This window comes from Moschus berezovskii, chromosome 22, assembly GCF_049115385.1.
Source record: "Moschus berezovskii isolate FMDL1 chromosome 22, NW_MosBer_1.0, whole genome shotgun sequence".
Lineage (NCBI taxonomy): Eukaryota > Metazoa > Chordata > Mammalia > Artiodactyla > Moschidae > Moschus > Moschus berezovskii.
Window position 1 is genome coordinate 37889904 of NC_142481.1, and position 12971 is coordinate 37902874.

At 53.8% G+C, this 12971-nt stretch overlaps 1 protein-coding gene across 3 annotated transcripts in view; it reads right to left on the bottom strand.

The window, feature by feature from the left end:
* Window positions 1-314: 314 nt before the first annotated feature.
* The window catches only part of ADGRG5 (adhesion G protein-coupled receptor G5), a 33213-nt gene continuing 20556 nt past the window's right edge, over window positions 315-12971 (bottom strand). For all 3 annotated transcript variants that reach the window (XM_055412680.2, XM_088830465.1, XM_088830466.1), the window contains 9 exons: window positions 12513-12669; window positions 11593-11709; window positions 10801-10917; window positions 9023-9175; window positions 8187-8308; window positions 7646-7914; window positions 6753-6870; window positions 3695-3972; window positions 315-3584 (listed from right to left, as the gene is read on the bottom strand). In XM_055412680.2, the coding sequence (XP_055268655.2) occupies window positions 3484-3584; window positions 3695-3972; window positions 6753-6870; window positions 7646-7914; window positions 8187-8308; window positions 9023-9175; window positions 10801-10917; window positions 11593-11709; window positions 12513-12669 (1432 nt within the window). In that variant the 3' untranslated portion in view covers window positions 315-3483. The remainder of the gene's footprint in view (window positions 3585-3694; window positions 3973-6752; window positions 6871-7645; window positions 7915-8186; window positions 8309-9022; window positions 9176-10800; window positions 10918-11592; window positions 11710-12512; window positions 12670-12971) is intronic.

A 12971-nucleotide genomic window follows, 5' to 3' on the forward strand; every position in this document is an offset into this window, starting at 1 on the left:
GCATGCCCCAGACCTCCGAGCCACTGCTCCTTCCTAAGCAACATAAACTAAGCCGGTATGCCACTACTGCTGAGCCCCCATGCAACAGCTAACTACTGAAGCCTGGGAGCTCCAGAGCCCATGCTCCGCAGCAGAAGTCGCCACAGTGAGAAGCCCACGCACTGCAACTAGTACTGCTGCTGCTAAGTCGCTTCAGTCGTGTCCGACTCTGTGCGACCCCAGAGACAGCAGCCCACCAGGCTCCCCTGTCCCTGGGATTCTCCAGGCAAGAACACTGGAGTGGGATGCCATTTCCTTCTCCAATGCATGAAAGTGAAAAGTGAAAGTGAAGTCGCTCAGTCGTGTCCGACCCTTAGCGACCCCGTGGACTGCAGCCCACCAGGCTCCTCCATCCATGGGATTTCCCAGGCAAGAGTACTGGAGTGGGGTGCCATTGCCTTCTCCGACAACCAGTACTAGCGTCCCGCAACTAGTGTGCACAGTAGCGAAGACCCAGAGCAGTCAAAAATTATTCTTAGAAAAAAAAAAAGCGCGTTGCCAGGCTTAGCAAAAGAACTAAAGAAAAAATAAGCAGATGGAGATCTATAGGATGAAATTTGAATTTCAGATAAACAGTGAACTTTTTTTGTATCTGTCCGCCAAATCGAGCATCTTGTGTTTTATTGGGCAACCCTCATCCAACACTCCTCCCCCCGTACACACACTATGCCTTTCTGAAAAAAACAGCAGCAAAGCAACACAGAAACTGCTAGTCTGTGGCCTTTCTGGCTTGTCATCCCTCACCAAGTGCCTCCTCGGAGTCTCTGGCCCTGAGCAGCGGCCCTGCCCAGACACCACCCGCGCCATCTTCCTGCTGAGTTCGTAAGCCCCTGAGAGCTAGGCCCGGTGTGGAGTCAGGGCGAGGGGAGGACCCTGCTGGGAGTAAGAGGAAGGCACAGAGGCCCGGCAAGGGCGCCCTCATCCCTGCCCCCACACCCAGCCAGGGCATTTCCAGGAAGCGGTCCCTGCACAGAGCATGAACCCCACCCGGGCTCAGGGCCACATGCCTGGGGCCGTTTCCTAGAATTACTAGCCCCATTCCGTGTCACTGTGGCCACATCCTCTGTTGGGCAGCCCAGGCTTGGTAGGATCTAACAGGCCAGGTCTGGGCTGGGGTGGGGATGGGGGAGGGAGTTCCCAGGCAAGGCCCTGCTTTACTGGGCTGAGAAGTCAGCCTGGGACACCACTCCCTGGAGCTGCCCAAGAGAGGGGCTGGAGATCCCCATGATCCTCAGGATCCTCATTGGAATGGGGACCTATTCCAAGGCCTGGGGAGCCTGGTACAAACCAGAGCTGGCCAAACCAGGGGAGCTCGGATAGGGGTTCACATCACCCTGATAGAGGCAGGGGGACACTCTGCCTAGAGTCAGAGTGGGAGAGAGACCTTCTCTGTGGGAAAATTGAAGCAATTTCATGGGAGACACGATAACTGAGCCACTGAGAATTTCACTAGATCAGAGAATTGGGAGACGGAGGGATAGGGTGATCGGTGGCAATGGCCTGGAGGCTGTGCCGCATGGAGAATGTTTCTAAAATGACCAAAGGCCAGCAAGGCTGGGGCAGAGGCAGCTCTGGGGAAAGTGGCAAAGCCAAGGGACACAGGATGTACCCAGAGAGGAGCTGGACCTGTGAGGACGAGCAGACCTGGACCTTAGATGGATTGGCCTCTGAAACTCAGGTGGCACTGCTAACAATAATAATAAAATATGAATGATAGCAGTAACCATTCACTGAGCACTTACCTTCTGCTAAGCCTCTTTATATGGGTCATTTTATTTAACCTTCTAAATAGGTACTACTATTACCCCATCTTACAGATGGGAAAGCTCAGGCTCAGACAGGTGGAATGGTTTGTCCATGGTCACACAGCTGACCAATGATAGGGCTGGCATTTGAGCCCAGGCCGTCTAGCTCTGGAATTGAACCATTCACCACCTAGTGAAAGGCTATTCATGTAAGAAATGAACAGAGGGCAGAAGGTCCCCCTGGGAGAAAAGGGATCTGGCTCCAGTTCCCGCCCTGTGATGTTCAAAGTCACCAAAATCTGATGGCCCGGAGCCAGTCCCTGAGAACCTGTCCCCACCCACTGCTCTAGTGCCAGATATGCCCAGACCACAAGACACCAAGAGCCAGAGCGGGCGGCTGTGTTGGGAAAGAGAAACGGCTCCGTAGGCAGGACTGGCATCCCTCCTGCTGGTCACTCAGCACGCACAGTCCTGGAGGCAGGGCCCCTCCATCCGGTGCGCCATGTCCACAGACAGGCGACCACAGCGTCTCCACTGGTTTTGGACCCAGCGGCTTCTGATGCGGGCCAACATCGCCCCCTGGTGGGCAGCCTGGGAAATGCTCTGGCTTCATGAGTGGTCTACTCCGTCTATCAGGACAGGTCAAGGGCAATGGTGATTCTCTACAACAGTGCCAGCTAACATAGCAAACAAGAAGAAAACAAGAATGTGCAGCATGACAAAGACTTGCATAATTTATACCAATTTATAAATACTGAAGGTGCTTCCCAGCTCCAAGAGTATAGACCAACAAATGTGAGATTTAGAACACACATCCTCATACCTACCAGGGGAAATTCAAACCTGCCCAGTCATCAAAATGCCTGGCCACTGGAGCTCAGATGGAGGGGAACGAGGCACTCCCCTCCCATCTCCAGGAAGTCCTATGGCCCCAGTCACTAGTCTAAATGGCCTATAGGGGCCTGGGGAGCACTGGAGGAGGAGCCCCAGGGAAGGACAGGATTTTCTGATCTTCGTGAAAGGTGGGCTTGGAGTTAGTCCACATAATCTGGGAGCAAAAGGAAAAGAAACTTCGGACACAGGCTGATGAGTTCTCAAACACTAGGTGGGTCTCTAAGCACTGGGCTGGGGACTCCCGGAATGGGATGACCCTCTCCCCAGGGAAGGAAGCAGGTCCCAGCAGGCCCTTCCAGGACAGGCTGATCAAGACCCTGCCCCCAGCTGCCCGAGGCCAGCTGCCCCACCCCACTATGGCCTCTTCCTCCCTGGTCTCATTCAATCTGCATTGAGCTCTGGGACAGGGCAGACCAGAGCCATCTGTCCCCATGTTACAGATGTGGAAACTGAGGATCAGTAAGAAATGACAGGTCCAAGGTCAGACAGTGAGACTCAGAGCCAGAAGCTGAAATATGACCTTTTGGCTCCGCGACCAGTGCTCTGGTCACAGGCCTGGCCAGCGGGGCCCAGGCACCAGGGGCGAGTTGGCTGCCCCCAGGTGGGGTTGACCTGCCTTGGAGCAGAATGCCAGAGAAGGTAGAACAACATCCTGCCTTCTGGGCCTGGGGAAGCCATGGAGGTGGCAAAGGCCCCCAGGAGATGACAGTGGCCTCTGGCCTCCAGCAGCTGGCCTGCCATCTTCTCTTCTGCAGGCAGCCAGAGAGGCTGGGAGCTCCAGGCCAGAAAGTCCAGGTAGTCCAGACTACTGCACCATCTGGGAGGAGGTGAACGCCTCCATCTCTGCCTCTGCCTCTGCCTCTGAGCGGCACCTCTGAGAGCAGAACCACAGGAAGAGGAAGAAACCTGAAGGCAAAAAACTGGTCAGTGGGAGCATCACGGGGCAGCGTGGGGTCGCCCGCCAAACCCACCACCCAGCCGCCAGGGGTTTCCTCCAGGCCGTCCACAAGCCCTACCGTAGAGCGAGTTGAGGATGGTGAAGAGGAAGAGCTGGGGCAGCAGGAAGACACTGAAGGAGAAGAAGGCCAAGGCCCAGGTGGTGCCCAGCAGCACGGTGAGGCCCAGCACAGTGACGGTGTCCTGGCAGGCCCGGGCGCCCGGCGCCTTCTCCTGTGCCCGCAGTTTGTTCAGGACCCTCAGCGCCCAGGCCAGCACCACCAGGTTGAAAAGGGACGTGAGGCCACCGTAGCCCATGACCAGGACACTGTGCACCCAGGAGTTCTGCACCCAGCATCTGCAGGGGAGGGGTAAGCACCGGGGTGGGTATGGCTCCCAAGGCCCGAGGCGGGGAAGCCACGGTCTCCTAGGCCTCTGGACTGTCTCCTGAATCCTGTCCCCATCATTTCTTGCCTGACCGCACACATGGCAAAATCCTGAACCTGGCTTTCCAGCCATGCCACAGGGGTTGGGGGTGGGGGGGTGGGGAGTGAAAAATGGGTGAAGTGGGTCAAAGGTACAAAATTCCAGTTATAAAATAAATAAGTCTTGGGGATCTGATTTACAGTATGAAGACTATCGTTAATAATACTGCATTGCAGGGGAATTCCCTCGCAGTCCAGCCATTAAGGGTCTTTCTTGGAAAAGACCCTGATGCTGGGAAAGACTGAGGGCAGAAGGAGAAGGGGTGACAGAGGATGAGATGGTTGGATGGCATCATTGACTCAATGGACATGAGTCTTAGCAAACTCCCAGAGATAGTGAAGGACAGGAAAGCCTGGCGTGCCACAGTCCATGGGGTTGCAAAGAGCTGGACATGACTGGGCAACTGAACACTAACAACCACCAGCGGTTAAGACTCCACGCTTCCACTGCAGGGGGCACAGGTTCAATCCCTGGTCCGTGAACTAAGATCCCACATGCTGTGAAGTACAGCCAAAAAGTTAAAAATAAAACAATAATAAATAATAACACTGCATGGCATATTTGAAAGTTGCTAAGAGAGTAGAGTTCTTACCACAGAAAAATAATTCTATAACTATATGTGGTGAGAGATGTTAACTACACATATTGCAATGGCCATTTTGTAATATATATATAAATATCAAATCATTATGCTGTGTACCTGTAATTAACATAGTGTTATATGTCCAGTGTTATATGGGCTTTCCTGATAGCTCAGTTGGTAAAGAATCTGCCTGCAATGCAGGAGACCCCGATTCTATTTCTGCGTTAGGAAGATCCATTGGAGAAGCGATAGGCTACCCACTCCAGGATTCTTGGGCTTCCCTTGCGGTTCAGCGGTAAAGAATCCACCTGCAATGTGGCAGACTTGGGTTTGATCCCTGGGTTGGGAAGATCTCCTGGAGAAGGGAAAGACTACCCACTCCAGTATTCTGGCCTAGAAAATTCCATGGATTTTATAGTTCATGATTGTAGCAGACAACTGAGCGACTTTCACTTTCACTATATGTCAATCATACTTCAACTTAAAAAAAAAAAACATGTAAAAAAATTTGTAAAGAATACATACATATGTAATAAGGGTTTTTTTTAATGCAGGTGAATGAAAGTAGCAAAATCCAGGGTGAGAGGAGAGGGGGAGAGGTGAGGAAGACTCAGGAGGGGCCAGTTCTTAGTGGGGGGTTCACTAACACCTCTGCATTGACCCACTTCCTGTCCTATGAAAGTGTCACTTCAGTTATTTTGCCCATGTCAGCAAATTATATAATAAAACACACATTCAAAGAGTCCTAAGTCACACTTCCTCAGAGAAACCACTCGACCCTCACAGTGAGAGGAATTAACCTCAACTCAGCCCCACTCTCAAACGTCCTCTTCAACACCACAGTTCAAAAGCATCAATTCTTCGGCATTCAGCTTTTTTTTGAACTGTGGTGTTGGAGAAGACTCTTGAGAGTCCCTTAGACTGCAAGGAGATCCAACCAGTCCATCCTAAAGGAAATCAGTCCGGAATATTCATTGGAAGGACTGATGCTGAAGCTCCAATACTCTGAAGACCCCGATGCTGGGAAGAAATGAAGGCAGGAGGAGAAGGGACAACAGAGGATGGGATGGTTGGATGGCATCACCGACACCATGGACATGAGTTTGAGTAAACTCCAGGAGTTGGTGATGGACAGGCGTGCAGCATTCCCTGGGGCCACAAAGAGTCGGACACGACTGAGCCACTGAATTGAATTGAAAAGCCCCACACTGTGCCTAGGACCCTCACTACCCAGAGGCTGGGGTGGGCAGAGGTTGGGGACCAGGGAGTCAGCCTGCCTGTGACCAAGTCCCACCTCTGCCTGCCCCCGCTGGGTTTCCCTAGGCAAGGCTCCTCAGCTGCCTGTGCCTCGGTTTCCCTGACAGTAAACAAGAGCTGACAATAGGACCTGCTCCCGCTGTGAGGCTCAGTCAGCCCTGAGCAGGCCTGAGCTGATCTCAGTCAGGAGAGGGGAAAAGGCCACATGGCCATCTGCTGGTGATGGGTCTACAGGGGGTTATTAAGCTGTTCCTTCTATGTCGCCTGTTAGAAACATTTCATCACAAGGAAAAGATTAATGTCCTAGGACACAGGAAGGAGGGGTAGAGTCTGTCCCTCAGAAACCCCCAGAGACCCCCTTCCCCCCACATACGCTGTGCCCGGTCCCTGGGATGTTCCAGGCCCCCATAACACTCTCTTCTCCGACCAGGAGGGTTTGAGGGCTGGCGGTGCCATCCTACGCACAGGTCGGGGGTGGGGAGAAGCCAAGAGAGTGAGTGAAGCAAGGTGATGAGGAGAAAGGAGAGTCAGGTACAAGCTGAGCTCCACAGCAGAGCATGAGAGCCGGAGCGGGTCTGGCCAACAGCTGCCAGGAGGCAGGTGCTTCCTACAGTTAGCTAGCGGCGATGTAGTAACTCATCCAGCAGACCTTGGGGATCCAGCGGAAGGGGCGTGGCAAAGCCCCCTGGAAACCACGCCCTCTGGAAGCCGCAGCCAGCGCCCCGCCCACAGGACGCCCCATCTAGAGCCCCAGGACCTAGTGACCCTGCTGCCAGAGCCAGGGAGCCTGCCGCAGCCTTGAGTGCACTCACATGGACATGGGCTTGAAGCCCGTGCTGTTTCCCTGGCTGTCGGAGAGTCGGATGCTGCAGGGTCCGTAAACGGAGCTCTTGACGGCAAGAAGGAGCAGCACTAGGAAGGCCGGGAGTCCTGAGGAGTGGGACAGCGGCTCAGTGTCTTGTCAGGAGATCCCAGAGATACACTGCTATAACAGTTCTACTGGCCAAGTAGTGGGGAAGGAAAGGGACTGCTCTGAGCCCCCAACCGCTGTCAGTGTGGTCCAGACTGAGAGGAATTAGCCCGCCTAATGGTCTTAAAGAAGGCGATCTTCCCAGGTAGTGCAGTGGTAAAGAATCTGTCTGCCAATGCAAGCGACGTGGGTTCGATCCCCGGGTCGGGAAGATCCCCTGGAGAAGGAAATGGCAACCCACTCTAGTATCCTCGCCTGGGAAATCCCACAGACAGAGGAGCCTGGTGGGCTAAATAGTACATGGACTCGCAAAAGAGTCAGACACAACTGAGCGCCCTTGCTCATACACACGCTTAGAGAAGGTTGATATGAGTGAGGGCTCTAGGGCGGGATTATAGCTGTAGCAGTAGTGGTCCTGCTGGGAGGTAATTGGAGAGAGGATTTGGGAACTGGTTAGGGATGCTGATGACGGTGGTACGAGAGATGGTGGTGAACACGAGGATGGTAGTGGTGATGGAGGTGGAGGTGATTGATGATGGTACGGAGATGGTAATGAGAGTCGTTCTGGAGGTGGAAGTGGAGATAAGAATAGTCATGTAGGAAGCAGTGGTGGGTGTTGGCAGGGATGGTGACCATGGTCATGGCAATGGAGGAGAAAGAAAAGGACAGAGGGAACAGACACCCAAGACCTGAGGGAAGCCTCGGGAAGCAAGAGGGCAGGGAGACCGTGCTTACCCCAGCCCACGGCACAGAGCTTGAGCACGTATCGGCGGATGTAGATGTTGTAGACGCGCCCGAGTAGGAGGTAGAGGTTGAAGCCTTCGATGGCCATCCAGGTGAGGCAGCTGAGCAGCGCGTAGTGCAGGGTGGCGGCCAGCACCACGCATGCTGCCCCGGGCACTGGGGGCGTGGCCAGCACAGGGCTCAGCAGGAAGGCGATGTTGAGGAGCAGCACGGAGGCGTGCAGGTTCATGTGGATGCGTGTCACGGAGTCACTCTGCTTCCTGCGGGTGGGAGCATGGCCTTCCGCGACCTGGATGTCACCAGGCAGCGCCACCCCCTGGGCTCATAGACACATAATGACCGGGACACAGGTCAAGAGGGGCAGGGACCCAACAGCAGGCACACACAATGAGGCTGGTCTCCTGACTCCACCCCCACCCGGCCTTCCGCCTTCCGGGAAAGCCCACCTGACTCTCGCCGGGCCAAGTAGAAAAGAAGGAGGCATTCTGGGCAGCAGTGGGTGGGCAAGCCCAGCATGAGGGCAGGGGAATACCTGGCCTGGAGGTGCAGCAAGACAGTGAGCAGCGAGGCCACGATGGAGATGCTGCAACCCACCAGTGAGATGTAGGTGAGAGGCGCCAGCAGCTCTGCAGGGACAGGGGCCTGGGAGAGTTGCTGTGGGGAAAAGGCAGGGGCAGAAGCATGGAAATGCCGTCCCCTGCCTGAATCCAAGACCTGCCGAGATTTCAGCTCCAAGCCCCCGTCCCCCACAATCCCACCCGCGCTCCTGACTTGAAGACAGCTGTGGCAGACACAGTGGCTTTTCTGTCTCTCAACTCCCATCTCTCCTTCCTCCCCACCTTCACTCTCTTAGGCACTGGGGTAGACCCTCCCCTGCTCCTGCTATGTGCAGTCCGGTGCACCAGGCCTGGCCTATCAGAGCCCGCCCTCCTTCTGCCCACAGTGATTGGTTAAGGGATGGACACGTGACACACTCTAGGCCTATGGGATACAGTCCCAAGATTTTGGCTGGCAGAATTGGTAAGAAACCCGAACCCCAGTAGGACCTACAACAGGAAACACTAGCAGCCGTATCATTATTCCGTGGGAAGAGCCTATCTGAGAACTAAGCTAGCACAAAGCAAGCACAGTGGAGAGACAGAGTCCTGTCTTGGTAATATTGAGTCCCTGGATCAAGCCATGCCTGAAGCCTAACCCAACCTTTTAGGGAACATGAACTCATAAGTTTCTTTGTTTTTACCCCCCCTCCTTAAGTCCCTTTGAGTTGGATTTCTGTCCCTTGCACCAACTTTTACCTTTCTGCTCTGTCCTAGATATGGGGCCCTCTGCAGCTCTGACCACCCTCATCCAGACTGGATGCACACATACCATAAGAACAGCAAAGTAGGTGAGGTGGTCGCAGCGGCAAAGCACCTGGGAAGTTGAGGGCCGCTCTGTGCGACAGCCCTCAGGGCTCCAGGCCCCCCAGTGGTGCTCGCTGGCTCTCTCCTTCCAGAAGACACAGGTCACTGTGTAGCCTTCCTAAGGGGAAATGCTGGAGTTGGGTGCATCAAGGGGTGGAGGGGAAGGCCATAGATCAGGGTCTGGAAATTGTAGGAGACAATTGCTGCACCCTTGTCAACATTTTACCAGGCACCAGCTGTGCTTTGGCATCAGACAGACCCAGATTCAAGCCCCACCTCCACCCTGGACTCTGAGAGGGACCTGGGAAAGTCATAGAGGTTCTCTGAGCCTCAGTTTATTTATCTGCAAAATGGGATCATTTATACTCAAGATACGGGCTTCCCAGATGGTGTTAGTGGCTAATGCAGGAGACGTAAAAGATGCAGGTTTGATCCCTGGGTCAGGAAGATCCCCTAGAGGTGGGCATGGCAACCCACTCCAGTATTCTTGCCTGGAAAATCCCATGGACAGAGGAACCTGGCAGGCTACAGTCCATAGAGTTGCAAAGAGTGGGACATGACTGAAGCAACTTAGCACACATTCTCAAGTTACACGGATGGTGGAATCATCAAAGACAATGAGGAATCTTGAGTACCCAGCTCTGGCCGATACAGCAGGTGCTCTATGATCAACTCTCCCGTTACCCTCCTCCCCATGGGGAACGATGATGGTCCAGACCCATCCCAGTGAGGGAGAGAGTCATTTACAGACAACCCCGATGCCAAGCCGTGTGGTTGGAGAGGTGAGGGAAATGAAACAGGCACGCCATGGAAAGCCGTGGAGGGAGGGATGAAGGAGTCCTGAGAAGGGAAGGGACAATTGGGGGACTAATGCCTTAAAGAACACATCAGATTTTCTCTAAGTGGAGCAAGGACATACCAGGTGGAGGGAACTTCAGGGGCAAAAGCTCAGAAGAATTAAATTAATTGATGATGGAGAAATTGGGAATGCAGAGCAGTTCTGATGAGACTGAGTGAAGATAGGGCCAGAGTGTAGAAGCTCTGGGCTTTTCAGGAATGCCATCAGGGCTTGTGCCATCCAGCAGCCCTTCTTCCTTCTTTTGGTATCAACATGTGTACTTTCCTTGAGGACCCACCCCTCTCCCAATGACAGGTCATATAAATCCAGTCTAGTCCCTGGGCCATGTGACCACAGCCTGGCCAGTCCACATGTTCCATCCCCCTGGGAACAGTGATGGTTCAGGGATGGACACATGATCCAACTGGACCTTTAGGATCTGTTATGGGATCCTGATTTGCACTGGCAAGAAAGAGCCCCCTGAGAAGAGGGGAAGGAGGTCCAGCACTTCAGCTGCCATCTTGCCACAGAATGGAAAGCCAAGGCAGGAAACCACTGCTGAGAAATGGAAACTGAGCCATTATGGCATCATATCAGCTCCTGGATCCAGCTGTACCTGAAGCAGTCATGGACATTTCATGTACAGGAGGCAATAAATTCCCTTTTGTGTTCAAGCTGGCTTGAGCTGGTTTTCTATCATTTGTGATTCAAAGAATCGTGACCAATGTAGTGACTAAAAGCTTCTCTCTCATTTCTTTGGCAGGAATTTTCAAAACACTTCAAAATTTAAAGCAGTTTGTTTCTAAGATAGTTCCACAGGGTTGGGTTTGCTCAAACCAATATTCAACAGGATAGCTACAAGAGGGTAGGGATGGGGTGGAAATGGGGGTGCCCCCCAACAATACCAGGCTTTGGTTGTGCCAGAAGCTGATGTTCACTGGTTCACTGAGGTTGCTCACGTGTCCATGGCTCAGCTGGGCCCCCAGAACATAGTTATTGAGCAGAGATGAGTTGATGTCTTTCTGGAAGGGAAAGAGGAGAAGGGCTGACTGGAGGGACCACAAGGAGACCCTGGATGAGGTCCAAGAGCCCCTTCTCCTGCCCCTCCTCCCTGGACGGGAGCACGCAGCATGGCTCTCATGTGCAGAGCTGTGCCAACCTCCTAGGCTTTGCACACGCTGCCCCTTTCACCTGGAGCCCTGTCTCCTCACCACCTCTACCCTCACTTCCCATTTGTTAAGTGGATTTCAGCCTTGTACCTTCCACCTCACCCTACCCCAGCCAAGCTTAAAAGGCACCTCCTCTGGAAGCCCTCCTGGACTGCCCACTGGGAACCATCCTGACCCCTCCCTGACTCATTCATCCCTTTGAATCTCTATGATTATACTTAACCTTGAGCTAAAATTAAGTCTCTAAGGTCCTGGTCTAATTGTTGAGATAGAGAGTTCTCTGAGGACAAAGATCTTGTGACCTACTTGTCTGCCTCCCGTTTAGGGACAGGTGCACACACAGAAGATTTCTTAAGTCTCATTTTGCCCATTATAATGGTGCCTTCCTACTATTCTGCTCAAACGGAGGCCCAGAAAGGGGCGCTGACTGGCTGAGGTTGCAGAAGGCCAGGAGGAGACATGGATGCCTGCAATGCCCCCAGTAAGGGGCAAGCACCCACCCTGCATGGCCCACCAGCAGGGGCTGACCTGGAAAAAGCGGGTGCTGGAGAAGTAGATACAAATGAGACGAAGATCCCCAGAGCGGGTCCTGCAGGCATTCCGGGTCAGCTCGGCTGGGAACTGCATGGCGTGTTGGGGATGGGCCTGCAGAGGGCCAGAGACAGGTTGGGCCCTGTGTCCACAGTCCTCCAGACCCACCACAACACCTTCACTGTTCCCCACTCCCTGGGGAACCCTCCCGGCCTTGCCCCTAAGCATTTCCTTTCTTGGAGCCTCCACCCACAGAACCCTGTCCTGCCTGGCTGCGCCTCCACCCAAACTTTCCAAAATCCTAGGCCTTCCCTTCAGGCTGTTCTGGTCTTGAGCTGGGGTCTTTTCTCCCACTCAAGTGGTGCCCTGAGGATGGAACATCAACACCCAACACCCAGGCATTCAGCAGGAATCACACCAGAGCCCTCAAAGGGGTCCAGTGCCGCTGGCCTCTCCCCAGGCTACCTCACCCCAGGAGCCTGTAAAAGCAGGAAATCAACCCTGAATATTCATTGGAAGGACTGATGCTGAAGCTGAAGCTCCAGTATTTTGGCCACCTGGTGTGAAGAACCGATTCATTGGAAAAGACCCTGATGCTAGGAAAGATTGAAGGCAGGAAGAGAAGGGGATGAGAGGACAAGATGGTTGGATGGCATCACTGACTCAAGGGACATGAATCTGAGCAAACTCTGGGAGACAGTGAAGGACAGGGAAGCCTGGTGTGCTGCAGTCCATAGGGTCACAAAGAGTTGGACATGACTGGGCGACTGAACAACAACTCACAGCTATTAAGGCAGAGTCCGGAGCCCGGACTGGTGGGGAGGTGGGTGATGGACCCTGGGGAAAGTCCAGACCTTCAACCCTTGGAGCATTTCTGGGGTAGAGGCTCTGGGCATCAATCCCTGGGCATCTCTGACCTGGGGGACCTTCTCCAGAGCAGCACTGCTCAGAGAGAGGCCAGCAAAGTTGCAGTTCAGCTTGAAGGCCAGTGCCTGGATGTTGCGCGTCTGCAAGGTGAGGTTGTGGCCCCAGAAGCTGGCATTGAACAGCTTTAACTCTAGGCCATGAATGAGCCTGAGGGTGAGAGAAATGGTCAGAGCCCCGGGGTAAGGATAGAAGAAAGAGGGACCCTCCACAGCCTCCCCGATCCCACACCCCTGTCACTCCCATCTCCAAACACCTGCACACATAGTGTTCCTGGCATACCCTTACCTCTCCACCCCACCCATCTCCTTCTCTCATTAACTCTTGCTTGGATCCCAGTTTATTGCCACCTCCTCCAAGAAGCCTTCCTGGCTGCTCCCCACTGGTTGAAGTGCCCCACAGTCCCTACACTTCCCTGTTAAGTCATCAGCATTGGCTTGTCACCCGGAGCA